The 26,311-nt window shown below is 34.2% G+C and overlaps 1 protein-coding gene across 12 annotated transcripts in view; it reads right to left on the reverse strand.

Annotated features, from left to right (window-relative positions):
- Window positions 1–26,311, reverse strand: part of PCDH15 (protocadherin related 15) — a 1,888,416-nt gene that overhangs the window by 565,653 nt on the left and 1,296,452 nt on the right. For all 12 annotated transcript variants that reach the window (XM_030941315.1, XM_030941316.1, XM_030941314.1 and 9 more), the window contains one exon: window positions 12,633–12,793. In XM_030941315.1, coding sequence (XP_030797175.1) covers window positions 12,633–12,793 — 161 coding nt within the window. The remainder of the gene's footprint in view (window positions 1–12,632; window positions 12,794–26,311) is intronic.

Below are 26,311 nucleotides of genomic sequence, written 5' to 3' on the forward strand. Positions count from 1 at the left end.
AGAAGTGCTGTTTTTATGCCAACAAATCCGGGATCGTCAGGGACAAAATCAGGCGTCTACAAGAAGACCTAGAAAAACGACGAAAGGAAATAACCGATAACCCGTTTTGGACTGGGTTCCATGGACTCCTTCCCTATCTTATGCCATTCCTGGGCCCCCTGCTTTGCCTATTGCTTTTACTCTCTGTAGGACCTTTGGTTTTCAATAAGCTCATGACATTCATTAAGCAACAAGTCGAGGCTATCCAAGCGAAGCCTATACAGGTCCATTATCATCGCCTAGAACAAGAAGATCGCGGTGGTTCATACTCACACCCATTATGACCACCTTCCCTATGCGCTGAACTGGACAGCCAATGACGGGTAAGAGAGTATCATCTCTCACTAACCTAAGACAGGAGGGCCGTCATAAGCTACTGCCTAATCCCATGACGGGTACCAGTGATGAGATGCATTACTCCAACCTAAGACAGGCGCAGTTCCCGAGGGACAATCTTCTAGCCATAATTATATATAAAAAAGGGGGACCTGTCCGGAGCCATGAGGCCCGGAATTAGCCGACCTCTGTTGCTTGATCTCCGCAAAGCGGAGACAAGAGGGCGCATTCCCGGGTTCTTTATTTATAAACCCTTCCCGCGCGTGCCCAAAGTTTCTCCCGCGCGCGCCTAAGTTTCTCCCGCGCGCGCCTAAGTTTCTCCCGCGCGCCAAAACTGTTCCCGCGCGCCAACCTTTCCCGCGCGCGCGCAAACATTTTCCCGCCCAGGAAGATATGCAGCCCAGGGCGCAGGTGCGATCCCGCGCCCGGGAAAAGTACAAACCCACGGCGCATGCGCGATTGTAATTTGAGAAGATCCGGCCCCTATCACCGCCCTGGCCCAACCTCTTCCCCTGCCAGCCTATATAAGGCATGACCCTACACTCAATAAACGAGACTTGATCAGGCTGTTTGTCTTGTCTCCATTTCTTGTGTTTTCTTGTCTCCTCCATTCCCACTCCCCCTTCCAGGGCCCGTTCGACTGTCCTGCAGGTCGGGACAATGATCATTTTCAGGACAAGAGAGGACAATCATAATTAATTTATTGTTTAATTTTGTATCTCAGTGTGTGGACTTCAGGTAGCATTATGCTCACTGTTAGTGGATGGCTGTTGAATGCAACTACAAAATTAATGCTTGGAATTGATGGGATGAAACGAAGTTTGTCTCTCCAAAGATTGAAGAAGCAATAATATAAACTTTTACTTTGAAAAAAGTGTTAATAAATTCCTGGAGAAGAGATATTGTTTAACTTTTATGTTTGTTTATATTTTTGATAAAATATTGTATGTTCATTGTTGATCAAATTTAAAATACTGATTATCAAAAGGCAAAATCCAAAATCCAGCCAACTAAACGTACTCATTCTATACATTTAAATGCTTATTGTGCTAATCTTTTTCTTTCCCAAAATATGTACCTATTATAGACACACAGGCACACAGTGAATATCAGTCCATGTTTGTAAATATAGATTTACTATAGCATTTTTTGTATACTACTATGAAGTTATATTATGTGACAGTAACATTATACTTCATTGTAAGCCGATAGCATAATGTATCCAAGTAATATAGCATAATGTATCCAAGTAATAATTTACAATGACCTACTACAGGTTATTATATTTTGTCATTATAAACAATATTTCAATACATATTATACATAAGCATATGCTTACTTGTCTAATAATTTTTATAATAAATTCCTTGAAGGGGAAAGGTATCATCAAAGGTATACTTCCTCAAGTCCCATGGCTAAGAGCTTTCAGAGCTGGAATGCACACCTACCACTATTTGACTCCAGAATAAGAGTATTGAATTCTACAAAACATTGCTTTGTGATTTTTAACCCCTTTTAAGCTAATATCATACTGAATGGGCAAAAACTGGAAAAATTCCCTTTGAAAACTGGCACAAGACAGGGATGCCCTCTCTCACCACTCCTATTCAACATAGTGTTGGAAGTTCTGGCTAGGGCAATCAGGCAAGAGACAGAAATCAAGGGTATCCAGTTAGGAAAAGAAGAAGTTAAATTGTCCCTGTTTGCAGATGACATGATTGTGTGTTTAGAAAACCCCATTGTCTCAGCCCAAAATCTCCTTAAGCTGATAAGAAACTTCAGCAAAGTCTCAGGATACAAAATTAATGTGCAAAAATCACAAGCATTCTTAAACACCAGTAACAGACAAACAGAGAGCCAAATCACGAATGAACTTCCATTCACAATTGCTTCAAAGAGAATCAAATACCTAGGAATCCAACTTACAAGGGATGTAAAGGACCTCTTCAAGGAGAACTACAAACCACTGCTCAGTGAAATCAAAGAGGACACAAACAAATGGAAGAACATACCATGCTCATGGATAGGAAAAATCAATATCGTGAAAATGGCCATACTGCCCAAGGTTATTTATAGATTCAATGCCATCCCCATCAAGCTACCAATGACTTTCTTCACAGAATTGGAAAAAACTGCTTTAAAGTTCATATGGAACCAAAAAAGAGCCCACGTTGCCAAGACAATCCTAAGTCAAAAGGACAAAGCTGGAGGCGTCACGCTACCTGACTTCAAACTATACTACAAGGCTACAGTAACCTTGGTACAAACAGCATGGTACTGGTACCAAACAGAGATATAGACCAATGGAACAGAACAGAGTCCTCAGAAATAATACCGCACATCTACAGCCATCTGATCTTTGACAAACCTGAGAGAAACAAGAAATGGGGAAAGGATTCCCTATTTAATAAATGGTGCTGGGAAAATTGGCTAGCCATAAGTAGAAAGCTGAAACTGGATCCTTTCCTTACCCCTTATACGAAGATTAATTCAAGATGGATTAGAGACTTAAATGTTAGACCTAATACCATAAAAACCCTAGAAGAAAATCTAGGTAGTACCATTCAGGACATAGGCATGGGCAAGGACTTCATGTCTAAAACACCAAAAGCAACGGCAGCAAAAGCCAAAATTGACAAATGGGATCTAATTAAACTAAAGAGCTTTTGCACAGCAAAAGAAACTACCATCAGAGTGAACAGGCAACCTACAGAATGGGAGAAAATCTTTGCAACCTACTCATCTGACAAAGGGCTAATATCCGGAATCTACAAAGAACTCAAACAAATATATAAGAAAAAAACAAACAACCCCATCAAAAAGTGGGCAAAGGATATGAACAGACATTTCTCAAAAGAAGACATTCATACAGCCAACAAACACATGAAAAAATGCTCATCATCACTCGCCATCAGAGAAATGCAAATCAAAACCACAATGAGATACCATCTCACACCAGTTAGAATGGCAATCATTAAGAAGTCAGGAAACAACAGTTGTTGGAGAGGATGTGGAGAAATAGGAACACTTTTACACTGTTGGTGGGATTGTAAACTAGTTCAACCATTATGGAAAACAGTATGGCAATTCCTCAAGGATCTAGAACTAGATGTACCATATGACCCAGCCATCCCACTACTGGGTGTATACCCAAAGGATTATAAATTATTCTACTACAAAGACACATGCACACGTATGTTTATTGCGGCACTATTCACAATAGCAAAGACTTGGAATCAACCCAAATGTCCATCAGTGACAGACTGGATTAAGAAAATGTGGCACATATACACCATGGAATACTATGCAGCCATAAAAAAGGATGAGTTTGCGTCCTTTGTAGGGACATGGATGCAGCTGGAAACCATCATTCTTAGCAAACTATCACAAGAAGAGAAAACCAAACACCGCATGTTCTCACTCATAGGTGGGAACTGAACAATGAGATCACTTGGACGCGGGAAGGGGAACATCACACACTGGGGCCTATCATGGGGAGGGGGGAGGAGGGAGGGATTGCACTGGGGAGTTATACATGATATAAATGATGAATTGATGGGTGCTGACGAGTTGATGGGTGCAGCACACCAACATGGCATAAGTATACATATGTAACAAACCTGCACGTTATGCACATGTACCCTAGAACTTAAAGTATAATAAAAAAAAAAAAAAGCTTATACAATTTTATCTCTAAATATATCATTTTTGTAGTGTCCTATCCTGACTCCTCCATCCTAAAAACCTTGTCTCCAACCTGACCTCTCCTTTCAAATTTCTTCCAATTTATTTTTCTTTATTGCATTTCTCACCCAAAATTTGACTTATTATATACTTTATGTATGTGTTTTGGTTTGTCTGCCTTCACTAGAATGGAGGCTCAATAAAACCTGTGTGTTATTTTAGTCATGATGGTATCCCTCTTTCCAGTAACCAGCCCTGTGCCTAAGGCAGATGACCTGGAGTCAAACTGCGTGACTTCCAGTTCCATAGCCTACTAACTGTATGATATAGGAAAAAGTACAAAGTATCTTTATGCTTCATTTATTCATCTATAAAATTAAGGCTAATAGTTACACCATTGAGGATTGTAAATACTGCATGTGATTAGACTATACTAGGCTTATCTTATGTTAAACACCTAATGGATTAAATACATATCCTATTGTATTTATTTAAAAAATAAATATGCAAAAGAGTGAAAAAATAAAATCTATAATGCATACCACATTTGTAAATGAGAAAAATGTTACAGAAACTATATATATACACTGAAGGAAATCATGATGTAGTTTCAAGATATTTTCATGGCCAACAAAGAAAAAGAAAGTTGACTTGAATTTACATCTATCTGAATGATGCTACCTAGAAAGAATAAATTGAGGCATCACTGACATATGAAAAGAGGTCTGTAATGAAATGACACATAGCTCTGTGTTTTCATATCTACTCAATTTCACCTTTAATCACTGATATAAATGAAGGCATTAAAATCATGTGTATAAAATCTGTGAATGTCACAAATCTTGGAAGGATGTATAATACATTTAATGACAAAAGACATGGTTCAAAGTCATCTTAATAAGTCATAATAATGGGTTACAAAATGGTAAACTTTTACAATAATAAATTTTATCCTCCAATTTGTAATAGGAAAAAAATCAATCACCCAAATGTAATAGATGGTTACAAACATTAATGTAAAAATTTAATTGTGAAATTTTGATAGCTAAAAGCTGATTTTACATGCCAGCATTGTAAATGGGCTACTGGAACACTAATGCACACTATACATTAATTAATACTATCAGGCATTAATAATATATAGGTAACTTATAACAAGTACCATTTTACAGGTGCATAGAAGAGACATTTGAACACTTTTGAGAATGTATAAAATTGGAGGATTTTAAATTTAACAACATATGATTTACCAAATATCTAAATGGTTGCTATGGAAACATCTATTAGTGTATTTATTGTAGTTTTAGAGAGCAGAAATAAGAAAAATAGGTGAAAAATATTTCAAGGCATGTTTTCACCGTAAGTAGAGGGCTTCTCTTAAGCCAAATTGGCACCAAATAATTACGTGCCTGTATCAAAACATCTCATGCAACTCATAAACATATACACACCTACTATGTACCCATAAAAGTTTTAAAAAACAACAAATAGAGCAGAGATTCTTATCAGTAGAAGAGTATAGTTTATGTTAGAAATAAATTTGTACCTTCTCACTTCCAATTACTTTTCCTCTGCCATTATGAGCTAAGATATTTGTTATGCTTCAATTTCTTTTTTCACATTTGTCTTTGTAAAAGCTAGAGAAAAATCAGGAGGAAAACGTGACATAGAATAGAACAGACTATTCTACAAAACAAGACCCATCACTGAAATATGCCAGTTTGAGGATAAAAGACCATTGAAAAAGACTAGCTCTTAGAAGTTTCCTGGAAAGAATTTGAATTAGATGACCTCCATTTTTGCTACCAGCTTTCAAGTGTTTGCTTTAACAGACTTTTTAAGGGAGGTCCAGCATATTTTAATTGTAAATTAAAAACAAAATAAATATGTGTACTATTTGCCCTTGGCACACCTCTTGGAAGACAATGAGGTGAATTGTGCACTTTTAAAGTTATTTATCTTCCAATTATTGCAGGAGAGATCTATAAAAACATTCTATTTCAACTTCTAATTCTAAATGGAGTGGTACCACTGGGACCAAAAGATCACAATCTTATCAAATAGAGGATCAAATGCACTGTTTACTGAGACCTCACTTAGTCCTGCTAAGTACCCATAAATTAGATCTAACCAGGTCACCTGGAGCTGTTGTCACTCTCAACTTTAGCTCCCTGTGCAACTGTTAGTAGCATGGCTAGAACTTAGAGGGCAATACATTATAACCATAATGGATCACACCGGAGGCAAAAATTCCCTGTGACTAATATATAACACACAATGTAATTTTGTATTGGCATAGATTCGATTCTGCTGTATAAGAAGGTCATAAATAAAAGTACAGTCATACTAAGTCGATTAGTGGGAGTTTAGGGACTCCAAAATGCTTAAGAATGTGTTAGGGAAATTCTGCTTTATCTTTCATAACTGGTGGCAAAAATAAGTCATGGTAATTTGACCTTTTCTAATTTTCTTTCATTGCTTTATTCATCAAACAAAGAAGAAAAAAAAAGTTAGGTAGAAATTGTGTTCATGTAATTATTTAAAACTATTACCATTCATATATACTTAAACATGCAAGCTATTCTTTCAGTTTAAACATGAGTGCTTAACACAATACTCTGAATGCATTCTTGCACATTTGTGTATTAGTGTACCTGTGTATAGGTTATGATATGTGTATCAGAAAAGATACATATCAACACTTAAAGGATACTATCATTAAAAAGTGGGTTTAAGAGTGTGAAGAAAAAAAAATTCCCACAAAAATGTAAAAATTTTGTAATTCTAAAAAAGAAAAAATATTAAATAGAAAATTTTTTGTTATGAATTTATCAATCACTTAGGATTCAACATGAAAATTAAAGTTTTTATAGGGGGTTTGTTGATATCAGCAGTATAGATTATAGCACAAATCTTCAATCCAATATATTTTTTTTCTAGAAACCAAATGATTTGGAAGTCTTAATGATTTGGGGGGCAGGAAATGAATTTTTGGAAAATATGTAGGAATTGACTTTATTTTTCATAAAGTATAGGCAAAGTTTATCCAATCCTCACGAGTGAATTTTTTTTTGTTATGATATTTCTGTCTATGGACTTACTACCTTTATCCTTTATAACATAATCACTACTATTTCACAAGTAATGTGGAAGACAGTGAAAGGAAATAACACATTGTGTGTTTTAGAAATGATTTTTTTTTAAAAAAAGCAAATTTAAAGGAAATGGCTGGCCAGAGTTGTCAGTGTCCTTCACAAATTAAAGTTTCACAATGAATAGTAGCGTATTTACCAAAGATATTACCTAAAAAGACAATTTGAAAATACTATTACTCATATGTGACACGTAGATACATCTGCAGATTTTTCACAGTGAATTATTAAGGACATTCACTCTATTTAATGGTAGGTATTTGCTATATGAAAAATTTAATGTGGGTTAGGATTAATATGACATCGTCCTTGGACACTAACAGCAACTTTTATAAAACTGATATCAGGTGATCATACAAAAAGTAAGTCAAAAATGCTATTAAATAATATGGATTTTAGAATAAAGAATTGCATACCAGTGTTATTAGGAAATAATTTATACAGAAACAGCATTTAAGATATGTCTTAGTAGTACATAAAATTCAACTGATAGCACTGGATAACGGTGATTTCAAAGTTTATGTTCAAAAGAACATCAGGGAAGGCATGATAAGAAAAAATTGGATTGTGGTCATGGGACAATAATTACATTAGTTTTCTTAGATTGTAGCTCGTATGTTTTTAATTAAAAAAGAAATGATATAGACAGGGTGCATCTTGAATCTAGGGAAATTCAAGAGCCAGATGGAAAACAGTTTGCACTGCAAAGGTATCTGCGGACAGTCTCTTTCCGCGCACTGAATGTAGAATAGGTTGAATCCAGACAGGTGGCAGAGAACAATTAGTTTATATGAGTGACAACTAAGAGGTCTTAGACTAAAGTTATGTTGATGAATGGAGATGCAAGATACAATGTGGAGATAAAACTACTTAACTTAGCAGTTAAATGGACACTGGCCTGGACAGAGGAGTCAACTCTTTGTGCAGCTACTAAGTTAGAGTCTGAAAGAAAAGAAGCTATTTGATGTTGTTATGAACATAATTTCTCTCATTTCAAATGCTTTTAAAATTTAGCCCAGGATTTTGAGATAAGTATTATAGGACTGTACCCGAATCACACTTTTCTTTCTGTTATTATTTTAATTATTGATATTGTCATGACCATTATTATCACATGCCCAATAGTGATGAGAGCATATCGGCCATGTGAGACAATCATTTGGCATTTCAAAATTTTTATGTGATGCGCCTTTATTACTGAGAATCTTCATGTTCACCCCAAATATCACATTTTGGTTGTTTCTCTTTCATGACTTTTAATTTTGTAACTTTTCCTTTCTTTTTTTTTTTTATTTTTTATTTTTGGGTGCTGAAAATTTATGTAACTTTAGTGAACAAAAAATAAAATAAGAAATAAAAATAAATGATGATCATAAGGGATAATCTTATGAACCAAGTTTAAAATTATGAAACAGCTCATAGTCATACAATCTCATGTAAATGCTTTCTAAGTAAATACAAATATTTGAGTGTTGGGTATTTTTGTGCTTTATATTCACCCTCAGAAATTTTCATGAAGATCATGTTTATCAGCTTATTTTTAACACAATGTTAAAAATGTTTTTGTTTACATTGTTTGCTTTTAATTCTATTGCAGCCATAATTATTCAAACATCGCCATTGAGAGATATTTTATTGCCTCAACGAGCAAATGTAGAAAACATGATTTGGATCACTTTCTCTGGAAAATATATTTTTATCTAACTGCTGCTAAAAAGATAGTATAATCGGATATGGATCTACCACTTGGCCCTACCCCTTGCTCCCTGGCTATAGATTCAAGCCAATGAGTATTTAATTGTTATTTCTCTCAGAAATTTTAAAACAAAACAAAACACAGTGACTTTAAGCCTTCTTTAATAACCACTGCATCAAAAGTTTATGAAAAACTGGCATGGCATGAACATAGAAAATACTTAAAGTCAAATGAATAACAAGGCAATGGATAAAATTGTAAGTGTATAAAGGAATCTGCTCTGCAGAGAGAAGAATAGAGAATATACACAGAAAAATGTAGAAACTAGAGACCATATGGTCCAACAAAACAAAGATTCAGTGGAAAATTTTCTATAAAAATAATTTTAAGAGCAATTTACCACTAAGAAGGATTAAAGTTAATAATAGTTTTTCTCTCCCCTTGGTAAACATAGAATTTCCATAAAAGCAAATTATTTTTTATATCTATGCTATTGGTATTCTGAATACTTTCTCCCATCAACTTGAAATCATTTGAAGGCATCATTTCATAACAAAGCATCATTTCATAACAAAGATTCAGTGGAAAATTTTCTATAAAAATAATTTTAAGAGCAATTTACCACTAAGAAGGATTAAAGTTAATTATAGGCTAGTGATTATAATACAGAGCTTTGGCCATTGTTAGTAGGGTCAAACTCAAATTGTTCATTCTATTTTGTTATTCAGAGCATATATAAATATATATATATATATAAATGGAATATATAATATATATTTGATACTGAATATATATATGTATATGTATATACACATATATACACACACACACACATATATATACATATATATATATTTTTTTCTTTTTGAGACAGAGTCACACTCTGTCACCCAGGCTGGAGTGCAGTGGTGTGATCTTGGTTTACTGCAATCTCCATCTCCTGGGATCAAGTGATTCTTCTGCCTCAGTCTCTAGAGTAGTTGGGATTACAGGGTACCCAACATAATGCCTGGGTAATTTTTGGCTTTTTAGTAGAGACGGGTTTTCACCATGTTGGCCAGGCTGGTCTTGAACTCCTGACCTCATGTGATCCACTGGCCTCGGCCTCCCAAAGTGCTGGGATTACAGGCATGAGCTGTCACACCCAGCCCATATTTTTTTATTTTGATTCATTATATTCATAAAACAACCCCAAAACTTTGGGCAACAACCAAAAGAATTACATTTCAGATAAATGCCCTATATTTTAAAATAAACTACAAATATTTTGGTATTTATCATAATATAATTATTTAATAATAATGTATATTTTACCTGTATTTAGCTTTTGGGAAAAACATTTTATATTAAATAGAATTTAAAACAATGCAAATAAATGTATAGAGTTACATGTATTTATATCATAGTATTAATATGTATTTCATTAATACTGGAGAGCATATTTACAAATACAATCTATATAAAAAGTGTGTACTCACATTTTTTTCAAATGAATACCATATCTTTTTAGAAAATATTGTTAACTAGGATGATAGAGAAGCATACAGAGGAAAAAAATCTTATTCTATATCAGTGTAAATAATGTTAAAACAATAAAGTAAAAACATAAAACACCTCTCCAAGTAGACTAAAATTGTTTCAAATATTTACATTATATTATTATTTTATTTCAGACATTATAATTATTTAGCAATATTGGTATCAAAGCATATAGGTATAATATATGGGGGGATCATTTAGTAAAATGCATATAACTCCCTATCCCAGTAATATAATGATGGTAAATGAATTTATCTCTATAAAACCACCAAACAATTGTACAAAGATGCATGTACAAAAATTTTCACTGCATCCTCTTTGTAATTATTCAAAACTTCAAATAAACTTGACATCCAAAATAGATTCATTTTTTAAAAATCTCTGATTTATTCATCCAATAACCAAATATGCAGCTAATAAAAATAATTATATAAGTATACATTTGTTTGCATTATAATTTTACATGGTATTATAAATTTCATTTAAAAAGTAGGCTAAAAGCATAATGAACAGTATAATCCAATTTAAATTAATAAGTATTATAAATATACATACCAATACACATAAATGCTTGAAATAAAATGTGGCAGAATAAATATTAGATGTTATTTTTCTTAACTGATAAAACTACCTTCATATATATGCTTCTTATTTTCTGATATGTTTACCATAAGCATATATTATTTTATAATTAAATAAGACTGCAATTTCCAGTGTTGATTAGATTTGGATGAAAAGCCCGGATTTACCTCACTATTTGTTTAGCAGTAATGGTCTATACATCACATAAAACAGATGGACGCTGGGTTAAGGATATTCAGAATAAAAGCCCTTATGCTTTGATGAATGAACCCCTGAAAGCACTGTGGCAGCAGGAAAACATAATTCACAAGAATTCAAAAAATTCATAGGTAACAAAGTACATAGTAAACTGTACTAAAATAAGAGGCAAATTGAGATTTATTAAAGACTCCAAATTTTAGACATGAAACAGTATAAAGTATCAAGCACTCCATAACCTATTGTAAAGTGGATCATAAACCCTGCACAATGATGTGAAATGACTCAGGCTCACTAAGCTGAGTATCTGACATTTGGATTTCATAAGCTGGGAACTTGTGGGTATGCATGTTTAGAGTTACTCTCTGAGTTTTCCCAGGGTCCAGTACAATTACTGGTTATAATCCACTATCCCCTGCCCCTCTGCACTCAAGAAAGACTGAGATGCAAATAAATGAGTACAAAGTTACTTTAGACAGCTACTTAAACCTATTAAACTGTTTTTTAAAAAACTTTTCCAGAAATGAAATGTCCAGCAACTTTGGTAATTTTGCAATTTTTTTTGAGGTAGTGTCTCGCTGTGCTGCCCAGGCTGGAGTGCATTGGTGTGATCATGGTTCACTGTAGCCTCCACTCCCCTACCCCAAGCTCAAGTGATCCTCCCACCACAATCTGCAGATTAGTGGGGCTACAGGCATGTGTCACAATGCCTGGTTAGTTTTTTAAATTTTTTGTCAAGACAGAGTCTTGCTCTGTTGCCCAGGCTGGAATCAAACTCCTGGGCTCAAGCAGTTCTCCCAACTGGGCCTCCCAAAGTGCTGGGATTACAGGTATAAGCTACCACTGTACCAAGCCCAACATAGATATTCTTAATAAAAAAGTATTTATGCTATCTGACAACTACTTAACTGACATATTACCATGAAACTTTTGCTCATTTTTTTTTTTCTTTTTTGCAGCTATGTAAGACATTTCCACAGTTTTGACTTTCAATCAAGGCTTACTGGTTGTAAAGCAGGCTCCTGTGAGTGCACCTACCAAACTATGTCTTCAAGCCAACAGCTGAGTGACACACTTATATGTTGCCATCGTTGGAAAGAAATGAGTTATAGCCATGCTTGTCCTACTTTGCCAAGGGTACCACCTCTTTTTTCTAAGCACTCTATTTTCTTCTTGTTCAGAAATTGACAAGCTTCCAGCATATTAAATCAGAAGTATAATGGTTCTCTAAGACACAGATGTTCCTTTCTCATACTTCTTTCAATGAGTTAAATAAACTGTTATTGATATACTCAGGAAATAAACTCAAATTATATAAATAATTCAATATCATATAAACACACACATAGACATTTAAATTATAATAAACTTCTATCACAGGGGCAAAGAAAAAAAAAGTCACTAACATCTCTATCCAGAACTCTCCCGGTGCTGTTCAGGAAAAGCATTTGCTTAACAGGATCCATCAACACCCAGTAATCCACATTGTCCTTTAAAGAAAGTTCTATGGTGGGGTCTGGTCCTCCAGCAGTCCCTTTGATCAGCATATTGTCCACCAGAATTGTACCTGCAAACCAAAGAAAGTTATTTGAAAACATTCTACTCATATGAATTCTTTGGCAAAGATCATGCTCTTAAACTGTGGCTGACTCACAATCAGTTTTAAAGCAGAAAATACTCAACTATATATCTAACATAAGACAGAAAATATTCTTTGCCAAAAGGCCAAAATATCTGCATTATATTATTTATAAATACTATTTTTGGTGGAAGGCAGAGATTCCAACATGGTGAGTTTCATCATCCATTTTGTGTTTCCCTCTAACAACATGAATCTGTTTCCCCCCGTCTGTCATTTCTCACAGGAGTTATCACTGAGTTTTATCCTGAAGAAAAGGAAATGCCTGTAATAGCAGAGTCTGATGCCTCAATTAATTCTATAAGACCTCTGATGTGAAAAAAAGATATGGTGAAACTAAGAAAGGAAGAGGAAAGTACAGATTTTTTAAAAGTAGCTGAGTCTCCCACGGTGAGAACTGCTTCTTTTTATCTTAGAGCAGATACATAAAACATAAATCTTGATATGAAAGACAAAACTAGTGTGCAGAAATGCAATAAAAGCCATTCTTCTTTAAGACATGTCTGGGTCACTCCACTAGAACAACACACTATGCCAATGTAACACTTCAGTGCTTGATTTCTTATTATTTTTTTCAGCAAGCTGAATTGTAGACAGTTTTTGAATAAGACTTGAAAAGATTATGTCTCTAACCCTTTCTACTCTGTTAAAGAGCCCATGCATTTTACATGTTGAATGCAAACAGCACTGATGCAACTCAAATACCATTTTTCCCTCACGCAGCAATGATCTCTTTGCCAAATAATAATATACCATGGCTTGGAGCAGTCATTTTTAGCGGATCCATTTTATTAAACTTACAGATATAGAAGAGATGTGGCTATGCAAATAAAATGTAGCCTCCAAAAAACACTGGAATAAATGGCAAATATTGAGATAACCCATTGCCTTAGGATAGTACTCAAGAATATATGGAGAATCCATAAATATGAATCTAGCTTGAAAAATATAATGAAAAATGTATCTGTTGCATTTTCTTAAGGCATGAAATTGGCCTAAATATTATACCATTGCATAATTACAAGAAAAGTGGAAGTCTCTTTAAAATATTTTCTCAGTAATATAATAAGAACTATAATTATCTATAATATTTCTTTATCATACTATTACTACAGGTCTTTATCTGTCTAAGAAATGTTGGAAAGAATCATTAATCTTTTGTAACAAGCTAAAATAATGTTTAAACACAAATGTTGTCTCACATACACATACTTTTGTAAATGGAAAGATTTGTTTTCCACTTTTTCACATACTAGGATTTAATTATATGAATATTGAGTGGAATGAGTGTTTTTATTTTTCACTGAAATGGAAAATATATAACCTACACACAATACACTCCAAAGTATAGATCAGATATCTGCCTATAAATATGTTCAAGAATGTATATATATTCAAGGCCCCAGTACGTACTAATTTACAAATACTTCACACAACTCACCACAAAGAAGATATTTGATTTATATTTCGATACGTAATTGAGAAATTGAAAGGTAATTTATTTTCTGATGAAGAAAAAATTACGTACAATAGGCAGGTCAACTAACATTAACATTAATACCTTGACTCAATAGTGTTTAAGAGTAGCAATTGCAAATCTTCTGCTATTTTATATATATATACTCCACGACACACTGAGGGAAGGAGCCATTGAACTCTCTTTACAAAGCAAATAGGTTATAACCAGATAAAGTTTTAATAGTTAGTAACTAATATTAAAGTAGTGAAACAAAAACACTATCTGGATTTATATTTTATTTAATAATTCTAATTTTCATGGAAAACATCTATACTTTTCTTGCTCTCAGCTCACTCCTGAGTTCAATGATTGAAACTCAACAATAAATCTTTCTACTGCTGGTGTGTTGAAAAAGAAAGAGTTTGGTTTGTTTGCCTGCTTTCCCCTTTAGAATTGTCCATTTGTATTGCCAGAAAGAAAAAAAAAAAGTGTCTCAAATGTTCATATACCATCTTGCTTTAAGTCAAAAGTTTAGGGGAGAGAGAGAAGAGAGTAAAGCTTGGGCAGACATGATACAAGGAGCAATATATGTATTTTAAAAATATTAACCTAGGTGTTCACTCTGAATTGCCTGAACAACTGTGCCCGTACCACTCTCCTCGGAAGAATATATGACACCCAAGCTAAAGTTAACATTGAGCCAGAAACTCCTGGCCCTCCCTACCCCATCCCAGCATTGGTGACTGTATCTTTCCACATATCCTAAGATTTCGAGATCTGAAAAACTAGTGTTCTAGACAATACTGGCAAGCAGCTAAACACCAGAATACTCTGGCTATACTGGGATAATGTGCCCCCTTTCCTCCTTTATTACTTTGCAAGCTTCCCTTTTTGCCAATAAACCTTTTGCTTAACATGTTTCATGTGATGTTTAGAGGTATTCCATTCCTTGACTTCATTTTAAATATTACAGATAAGTTAAAAATACAAAGATGGGAGGCATGACACAACACTAAATAAGAAAGCTGGATGGTTCTATTAATATCAGCTAGAACGAGCATGTTTAGTAGTGGTAAAGAGACATATTTAATTATAATAAAGGGATCAACAGGTGTAAATCCTGAATATGCCTGTCTTGCAGAATAGGTAATACCCAAGATGGGATTCACCTTATATGAAATTTTCCCTTCATCATAATAAAAATGGTGACAGCCCAGAAAATGGAATTAAATGTAGTTTGATACTCATATAATGGAAGTTAAGAGAGCTGGCCCTGGAATGGATGGATAGGCTTAGAATCCAATCCATAATCCACCACTTACTGACTATGTGAAAGTGGATAGATTACTTAACCACATTTACCTTCGATTTTTCTCCTCTATAAAATCAGTACTATAATAGAAAAGGCATTTCTACTATAATACTTACATGTATATTCCTGAAAAAGACTTGTTCTCTTGTATTTAGAACACTAATGAAAATCAAAACAATCACAATCATGTTAAAAATATAAAGTTAAATATTTATTGATATTTTCAACACATTTCTTGGCCAGTCAGTCTTTTACAGCCTTAAATATTGGGATTTGTGCTTCTTCCTTCAAGAAGTAGGTATTGAGGGCCATTTACCTCTAGGGATGATTTTTATAAAAATGGAAAACTTCATCGTTCATTTAGCCTCTTTATTAGCTTATTAATTCAGATAATTTTGCAGCTTCTTTTTATGTACTTCCTGATTCTCCAGAGAGATTAACATATTATAAATTACAGGAGTTCATGTAACTGCTAATATAGACTCTACTTGTACAGAATAAATGTTCTTCAATAGATTTTCCATTTTTTCTTAAGATCTTCTTACATAGCTAGCCCTTTTTTTTTAATTGTGAAAAAAAGCTTATCCAGACTATATCAAAGCATAAATAACAAATGTATGAATAAACTTAAGTAACTAGAAAATAACTTATAAATTAATAATCTTTCCTTATTATACCAACTTTATTCTTCTATTTACCAGTGTGTATAATGTAATTTACATCAAAGAAGAGCCTACTGGTTTGCTCTGATGATTAAATTAGATAATATATGTGAAGTGCTGACTACAGTTCCTGGCACAAGAAAGAATTTCTAAAATGAAAACTATGGTTATTGTTGTTGATGTTAATAATGCCATTTTGGAAGGAAATCATTTTTGGCTAAAAATAACTTATTTCATGTCACAGAAGCCTTACAAACCAAGCCTATTCTTCATTTCACAAAGCTAGGGTTATGTTTGGTCAACACATTAGTGTAGTAAGCAGTCTGAAAGAATTTAGATGAATTCAAAAGACTTAAATCCACAGTAATCAATATTAGAAGTCAAGAAGTAAGAGGGAATGCCTCTTTGAGTCACAACTGTAAAGAAGTCCCCATGCCTCTAATGGACAGTTCTTTTTTTTTTTTTTTTTTTTTTTTTTTTTGAGGCGGAGTCTCACCCTGTCACCCAGGCTGGAGTGCAGTGGAGCTATCTCGGCTCACTGCAAGCTCCGCCTCCTGGGTTCACGCCATTCTCCTGCCTCAGCCTCCCAAGTAGCTGGGACTACAGGCACCCGCCACCGCGCCTGGCTAATTTTTTGTATTTTTAGTAGAGACGGGGTTTCACTGTGTTAGCCAGGATGGTCTTGATCTCCTGACCTCGTGATCCGCCCGCCTAGGCCTCCCAAAGTGCTGGGATTACAGGTGTGAGCCACCGCGCCCGGCCATGGACAGTTCTTTCTATGCTACATTTTAACTGATAGGCAAACCATCGAGGCCTGCTATCACCAGACTGACCACCACTCTTCCCACTTTCTTACCTCAGTCTTGTATTTTCTCATAGAAACTAATTAGTTTCAAAGGCAGGAAAAAGCCTTATTCAATAAATTCATACTAGTAGCGGTCTTTATGTAGAAAACTTTTTGCTCATCCTCAGTACAGTGCTTGGTTTTATTAGGAAATATACACACGTAACACACACACGTACATGTACAGTTGGCTCTCCATATCCATGAGATTCTAATCCATGGATGCAATTAATCAGGAATCAAATATATTTAGGAAGGTAGTAGATAGTTGTATCTTTACTAAACATTTACAGACTTTTTCTCATTTCTAAACAATACAGTATAACAACTACTTTCATAGTATTTACATTGTATTTGGTATTATAAGTAATCTAGAGATTATTTAAAGCCTAGTCATAAAGGTTGCTTAATGATAGGAATAAATCCTAAGATATGTGTCTTTAGGCAATTTTGTCATGGTACAAACATCATAGAGTATATTTACATAAACCTAGATGTATATCCTACGACACACCTACTCTATATGGTGTAGCATATTGTCCCTAGGCTACAAACCTGTACACTATGTTACTGTATGAATATTGTAGGCAATTGTAACAGAATGGTATTTGTGTATGTAAACATATTTAAACACAGAAAACATACAATAAAATATAGTATTATAATCTCATGGGACCTGAATCATATAATGGGGCTTGTCATTGACCAAAATGTAGTTATACTACACATGACTGTATATGGAATAATGTGAATAGGTTATATGAAAATACCACACCATTTTATTTAAGGGACTTGAGTGTCCCTGGATTTGGGTATCCATGGGAGGAAAGGGAAATACTGGAACCAATTCCCCATGGATACCAAGAAACAACTCTATATGTATATTATAGAAACGATAGATAGATAGATAGATAGATAGATAGATAGCCTGGATGATTTATATATATATATATATAAATATATATATAAATATAAATATATATAAATATAAATATATATAAATATATATATATAAATATATATATAAAATATATATATAAATATATATATATAAATAGAGAGAGAGAGAGAGAGAGAGATGGAGAGTCATATAAATCATATTTTGATATTCAATGTTTCCCTGGAAAAGTTATTTGCTTCTTTAAATAGACAGTTATAATACAAATGAATTACTCTCTAAAATTGCTGGGGAGGTCGCTGTGGCAGGTTGGTGTGGAGTCTGCTGCCTTTCTAATTAACCTAACTCAATGAAGCTGAGAGAGTAAGTTCTGTAGGGAGAGAGTAATTGAATGCTTTAGTTCATTCCAAACATTAAAATAAGGAAAAATCACTCTGTGCATAGAACCCACTAATTGGTGCTCTAAAACAATTAATGATTTAAAGTTGTAGAAACAATATGGATTGCTAAGATTTTCCCCACAATCTTCCCCCCATTTGAGCCAACTAGAAGAATGTTTAGTTATATCATATAACCAGAAGCATATATTGCTTTCTCTTGCATGTGAATCCTTGCAAACAAAACAAACAACCAAAAAATTAAAGCTTCCCAAAGTACATTATTAATTAAAAAATTAAAAGATAAAATGGGAAAATTTAGCTATTATGTAGTTTCCCAGTGAGGTTAAGCAATGACCACAGCCATTATTCTGTCAGTATTGAGTAAAATCTATATTCCAAGATTATCAGGCTAAAATATGACTTTTTCATCCTCAAATCCTCTTTTTTAATCAAAATTTCCCAGCACCTTCCTGAAAGTAGTGTCTCTCTTCTTTGACTTTTCACACTTTTTCTTCCTTTACAATTATATAAACTACATTTCAACTATGTGTATGTACATATTGTATCTAGATAACCACTTGGAAAACTCTAACATGGCAAGACATATATAATGTGTGTATCCAGCAACTTTATCATGACAGTACAAATTTTGGTTGGGCTGGGGTCGAATGCTAGGAATATATTAATTACATCAATTCTTGCTAAAAATGAGAAATAATGCCAAGTCACCAACTTATTAAATAAGCTTTTATTTAATTAAATAAAAACTTACAAGTATTAAAAACATGTTGCTCTGCAAAACTATGTAGGTCCTTAAAATTTAAATTTTATTTACTTCAAAAGAAAAAAAAAATAACATTGCAAAGTGGAAGACTTTACTAAAGTGTACTTCACTTGTATTTCTCAGGTAACGTTATATTTTATTTACTTATTATATTCCTTCAGGATATAGAATAGATGATGTATTAGGGTAGGCACAGAAATCCAAGAATAAAACTTCAGAATTGGAGTTTTGTTTTTCTATCTTTAGCTTTTTCTTTAGAAACTGAAAGAAATACTTTAATATTTAGGTACTTACTAATGTCGATTATTATGTTGTGAATAAAGTATTAAGTAAGTTAACATACATTGTACATTTTGATGTAGAATTTATGTTTATTTTTTTCATATGTCACTTATACAAGTAAAAATTGAATCACAACATTTTAGAACTAGGAGGAAACTTAGTATCCCTTTTTATGTATATATAGAAGGAACATAAAGTCAGTCCTCTGTTATCTCCACATTTTCCAATCCCAAGAGTTAAAATCACATGACCAAGGCAACCTAGTTAATAAAAGCAGATTCAGTATTTTTTAGTAGAGACGGAGTTTCACGGTGTTAGCCAGGATGGTCTCGATCTCCTGACCTCGTGATCCACCCGTCTCGGCCTCCCAAAGTGCTGGGATTACAGGCTTGAGCCAGCGCACCCGGTCTCTACTAACAAATACAAAAAAAAAAACTAGCCGGGCGAGGTGGCGGGTGCCTGTAGTCCCAGCTACTCAGGAGGCTGAGGCAGGAGAATAGTGTAAACTCGGGAGGCGGAGCTTGCAGTGAGCTGAGATCTGGGCACTGCACTCCAGCCTGGGCGATAGAGCGAGACTCCGTCTCAAAAAAAAAAAAAAAAAAAAAAAATTAAAAGCAGATTCAGAACAAAAGCCTGGTTCTACTAATTGACAGTTTAGTTCTCCTTTCCCTAGTTCCCTATATGTTGCTTTTCTCTTGGATATATACATTTTTAAATATAAAAACATAAAAATCTTTTTAGTTTTGTTTTCAGTTTTTGGGAAACTTATTCAAAAATTCTGAATACACATAAATTCACTATTTTGAATTTCATGCCCTATAAGATTCTTCACAAAAGTTCAAAAGATTACAATGGAAATGACTCTAAAATATGGGAGAAGAGTATAATATAATTACCAACGATGTGACCCTAGAATCAATTTCCCTAGGTCACAGATATAGAGATAGATATAGATATAGTCTGTGACATTAGAGCTTGCCTCCCATAAAATCGGATAATGGGCATTAAGGATGGTTCAAAAAAATCTGTGACTTGCCTCTACCCCAAAGAGAATTCTATGTTTCTATTTCCCATGTATATGACTATGTGGTTACATGAAATTCTATGTTGTATATATGTGTCTATGTATCTGTATAACATGAGAACACATCTGTGTTGTGTTCTGAGTCCATAAGGAATACCTAACAATCTGATTGAGCTTGGAAGCAAATGCTTCCCTAATCAAGTTTCAGATCAAACTGGTAGCCCTGACAATTCCTTGATTATACTCTTGTGAAACCTTAAGCAGAATACCTGGCTATGCTGTGTCTGGACTCCTGACTCAAAGAAACTCTTAAATAATAAATGTATGTTGTTTTAAATTACCTCATTTTAATGATATTGTTATACAATAACAAGTAATTGATACAGGGTTTAATGCCAAAAGACCTATGTTCAGAATCTTGGCTGCACACTACTTACTACCTGTGAGTTTAAACAAGTTCCCAAGATTTTTACAATCAGCAATATAGAGTTCTATGAGGAAAAAATAAAAATTAATGTAAGTGGAGGCATGCAATTACCTAACAAATAATATTTTTCATCCTACAGATACTAGGAATTTATATAGATTTAAGCCTATAAAGGAGTTATATATTATTTTTCATTAAATTGGGGACATTATCAACAAAATTTTTTAAATTGTAAAATATACTTTCTTTACAACTGAAATAAAAGAAACACAGAACATACATAAAACCCAGCAAAAATAAAAAATAAAGACTATGCATACGTAAAACATAAAACAAAAAGATCACAACAGTTTATTCACAGTTACTACTGATAATTTTTCATGAAATAAAAGATCATTTCTTGCTGGCAAAAGCAAAAATGAACAAGATAAAAAACAACAAAAATCATATTACTAAGGTCAAAAATGCTTATTAGCGCTTATTAGCATTTGCTGACTATTAACTAGACTAAGAGATAAAATATAAAGACTTTCAGGGAATTACCATATTTAATTCTCAGACTGGTGTAAATGGGAAAGGTTCATACCCTCAGAATATTGCAAGATTTTAATATTTTCAGACCATCAAATTGCTGCAATTAAAATTAAAAGTACAAGCAGACCATGCCGTGCATGTGTGTGTATGTGTATGTGTGTGTGTTTCAACATAACGACTAAAGTGGGTTTTGTTTCTATAGGTAATTTGCTTCTGGAAACAATTAATTGGAGGACATATTTAATAACCATACATGCTCAAGCACAGTTTGCTTTTTTCATGCAAAACTGGGCAAGTATTAAGACTAAATTCTGTCATTTTTTTCTACGGCAGTGCCTAGCTTAACTTAAGCTTCAGTTTGATAATTAAAGCACCACAAATGTAATTAACTAAAGAGTACTCAAATGTTCAAAGTTTTTTGATAGGCTTATCATTTGAGAGGTTAATCCAGCCAAACAAATTTAATTTTATGTACTCTCTAATGGCAAATGTAGTAAACTTTCTAAGTCATATTCCTTTTCCATAGCACAGGTACTTGCCCTTTTAAAAAAATCAAATAAATAAACTAAACTAAATTAAATAAGATTCCTTCTGATATTTTCTAAAGGTCATTTTATTCATTTGGTCTGTAAGGTGCTGAAAATCATTTTACACATTGAAGAAGCTATTTTAAAGCCTGACAAAGTGCTTTGCTTTCAAAAATATTTTCTAATAATAATTGCATAAATATTTCACCTCCTTGGTTAAATATGTGTTTTATTCTTTTTGATGCCATTGTAAACTGAACTATTCTCTTAATGTCTTATTTAGCTTATTACTTGTTAAGTATACAAGCACAACTGATTTTTGTGCATCGGTTTTGTATCCTACTACTTTGCTGAATTTAGTTATTAGCCGTGTGTGTGTGTGTGTGTGTGTGTCTAGAATCTTTAGGGCAGGGATGTACAATATTTTGGCTTCCCTAGGCCACAGCGAAAGAAGAAATATATTGGGTCACACAGATAATACACTAACACTAGCGATAGCTGATGAGCTACAAAAAAAAAAAAAAAAAAAAAAAAAAAAAAAAAAAAAAAAAAATCCCAAAACATAATCTCATCATGTTTTAAGAAAGTTTATAAATTTGTGTTGGGCTGCATTCAAAGTTGTTCTAGGCTGTATGTGGCCTTCGGGTAATAGGTTGGACAAACTTGCTTTAGGATTTTCTACACACAGTGTATTTAAGGAAGAGGAAGATTGTTTAACTTCATATAATAATCAGATACTTTAATATGTTTTATTATTTTTACATTATATTTTTCAAATATTAATCAGAGAGCCACCTGAAAGTGATTATCTACTTTCTCAACATAACTTTTTCCCATTATAAATAGGCATTATTATGCAGCATATATAAAGAACTTCTGAAATCCAACAAGAAAACAAATGATCTGGTTGAAAAAATGTTTAAAGAACTTGAATCAATATTTTTCCAAAGAAGATACACAAATAATCAATAAACACACAAAAAGATGGTGAACATCACTAATCATTGGGGAGATGAAAATGAAAACTACAATAATAAACTGCCTTACATTCATTAGGATGGCTATCAGACAAAAAATCTAAAAAATAGCAAATGTTGGTGAGGATGTGGAGAAATTCAAACACTAGTGCACTGTTGGCTGGAAGGCAACGTGGTGCAGCCCAAAATTTCAATTACACAAAAGAAGCAAGTTCAGAGATTAATTTTACATCCTAGTAACTATAGTTAATAACAATATATTGTACACTTGAAAATTGCTAAGAGAATACATTTTAAGTGTTGTCTGTACAATAAAATAAGTGAGGTAATACATATGTTAGCTGGCTTGGTTTAACCATTCTACAATACATACACATATCAAAACATCATGTTTTACAAAAGAAATATATACAATTTTTATTAAAAAATTGAAAGTTTAAAATTACATGGAAACTGTGGAAAACATTATGTTTCCTCAAAAATTAAAAACAGTATTACCATGTGATTCAGCCATTTTACTTCTGAGTATATACCCAAAAGATTTGAAAGCAGTCTCTGGAAGAGGTACTTATATACCCGTGTTTCTGGCAGCATCATTTAAAATAGCTAAAACTTGGAAGCAAATTAATCATCCATCCATGGATAAATCAATAAACAAAATGTGGTATATACACAAAAGGAATATTATTCAGCCTTGAAAAATAAGGAACTTCAGACACATGCTACAACATGGATCAACAGTGAGGCTGGTATGCTAAGCTAAATAAGCCACTCACGAAAGGCAAATTTGGCATGATTATACTTGAAACTGACCCAACACTTCCATGTATTTTTTTAATAAACATAGATGTTTACTCTTCTGATTTGAAAGTTTGAAATTTAAAAAATGATCTTCAGACCTCTCAAAGTATCAAAGAACTGAAACTCATCATATCACCACATCCACACAATGAGATGCAGGATCTCTCATTCATCATGCTTGCTTCCTCGCCCCTTTGTAATTCCTGTTTCTTGCACATTATTGCATTTCTTCCCTGCTATAAAAAACCCTGGTTTTAGTCAGTCAGGGAGATGAATTTGAGACAGCTCCCATCTTCTCGGCGGTATCACCTGATTAAAGCCTTCTTCCTTGTCTATATTCATCATCTCAGTGATTGAGTTCGTGTGGCAAACAGCAGGACCTAGACCAAATCTCTGGTGTTTTAGTAACACACTTATATGGGGAACTTAAAGTAGTCAAAATAATTGATAAAGTAGAATGTTTGTTACCAAGGACTTAAGGAGGGTGTAATAAGGAGTTATTGATTAATGGTATAGAGTTTTAGTTTTGCAAGATGAATAGAGTCCTGGAAATGGATGGTGGTAATGGTTGCATAACAATATGAATATACTTAACCGCTGAACTGTACACTCAGATATGTTTACATCTGTTCCTCTTGCTTCACTTGTCCTTACTGTATTTGCTAGAAGGCATTAGGACCAATTATCCCCCACAAGTACAGAAGGTCTTTTCTCTGTTCAAATGTTTGCCAGCATGAAGGGTCCAAAAATGGCCAGAGGACAATCTGAGCTTAAAATTAGTCAGAATAATGGTTGAGTTTCTTTGTCAAAGCATTCAACTTCTGGTCCTAGAACTCAAATGTCACCCCGCTGAAGGTCACAGACAAGTGAGCCAGAATTATTCACAAAGATTATTAAGAGAGATCACTTTCATCTTCACTTCATGTTGCCCAGGCTCTGTTATGTCATGCCACCTCCTGCATACCTATTCAGGAGAGGGCATGCCTTCGTGACCTCATATTTAAAGCATACGCCACATACTGTAAGAGAATGATTAAACCTCATAGAAGTTCATCTTCTACTAGTCGTTATCTGATAATTAAGAATTCTGTTCCACCATCCTCTTGTGCTAGCTGCTTCTGAATGGTAGGCATTGCAGTAACTTTATTGGATTAGTCTGTGGTGTGAGCTCTTTGCTATGATTCTTCACCTTAAAATAAATCACCTTGTTGGAAATGAGGTTGTATGTCCACCAGATAAAGATAAAAAGCATTGGAAAGACATTCTCTGAGCATATGAATGTTGGTTCAGGTAGAAGATCTACAGACAAGTAACACAAATCAACACTGAATAATATTTATCCATATATGGACCCTCCTCCATGATAAAAGTGAGTTTAAAGCCACTGGTCAGTGAGCTGATTTCCTGAGGAATGATACCATATTAGGGATTCAGATTTGGATTTTTTTACTGGCACATTGAGTATCAGCAACAGGGGTAATCAGATTAACCTTAGTAATGCTATTTTGTTGAGGCCACATATTAATTCCATTTAGGACACTATGAGCACTTTACACACAGGGTCATTTATTTATCCCTATTGAGACCAGGAAGCCCATTCTGTTACAGCGTTCCTCACTGACATCCCTAATCTATAGAGAAAAAAAGAAAAAACTGTAGGGCTCTTCAAGGAAGCAGGATGCCTCTTTACCAACATACTTGTTAAATCTTGCTGAAGTACATGTCCTCTGGGTATCTTAGAAGTGTATAAATAGGCCGGGAGCGGTGGCTCAAGCCTGTAATCCCAGCACTTTGGGAGGCCGAGACGGGCGGATCACGAGGTCAGGAGATCGAGACCATCCTGGCTAATACGGTGAAACCCCGTCTCTACTAAAAAATACAAAAAACTAGCCGGGCGACGAGGCGGGCGCCTGTAGTCCCAGCTACTCGGGAGGCCGAGACAGGAGAATGGCGTGAACCCGGGAGGCGGAGCTTGCAGTGAGCTGAGAGCCGGCCACTGCACTACAGCCTGGGCGGCAGAGCAAGACTCCATCTCAAAAAAAAAAAAAAAAAAAAAAAAAGGTGTATAAATAAAGGCTGGTTCATCAGATTACACGTAAAGATAAATTCATTGCACATTTCCGTCACTCTGAACTTTTAAACTCCGCTAAAGTAGGGCTTCTCAACTTTTAATGTGCACATGAATCACCTAGAGATCTTGTTAGAATTATAACTTCTGATTTAGTAGATACAGAGTAGGAGGTTAGAGCCTTCTAGTTGACGCTGCTTGCCTGTGTGCTTCACTTTATGAAAGTAGGCTTTATCACAATGTTTCTAAAGTGTGGTCCCCTGACTTAAGTATCATCATCACATGAGAACTTGTTCAAAATCTGTATTTGCGGCTCCATCCCAAACTATTGCATTAGGAACTCAGAAATCCCGATTCAGCAATCTGCGTTTAAATAGCCATCCATGAGGCTGGGCACAGTGACTCAACGCCTATAATCCCAGCACTTTGGTGGATCACATGAAGTCAGGAGTTCAAAACCAGCCTGG

Source organism: Rhinopithecus roxellana, chromosome 11 (assembly GCF_007565055.1).
Source record: "Rhinopithecus roxellana isolate Shanxi Qingling chromosome 11, ASM756505v1, whole genome shotgun sequence".
In the NCBI taxonomy this organism is placed as follows: Eukaryota; Metazoa; Chordata; class Mammalia; order Primates; family Cercopithecidae; genus Rhinopithecus; species Rhinopithecus roxellana.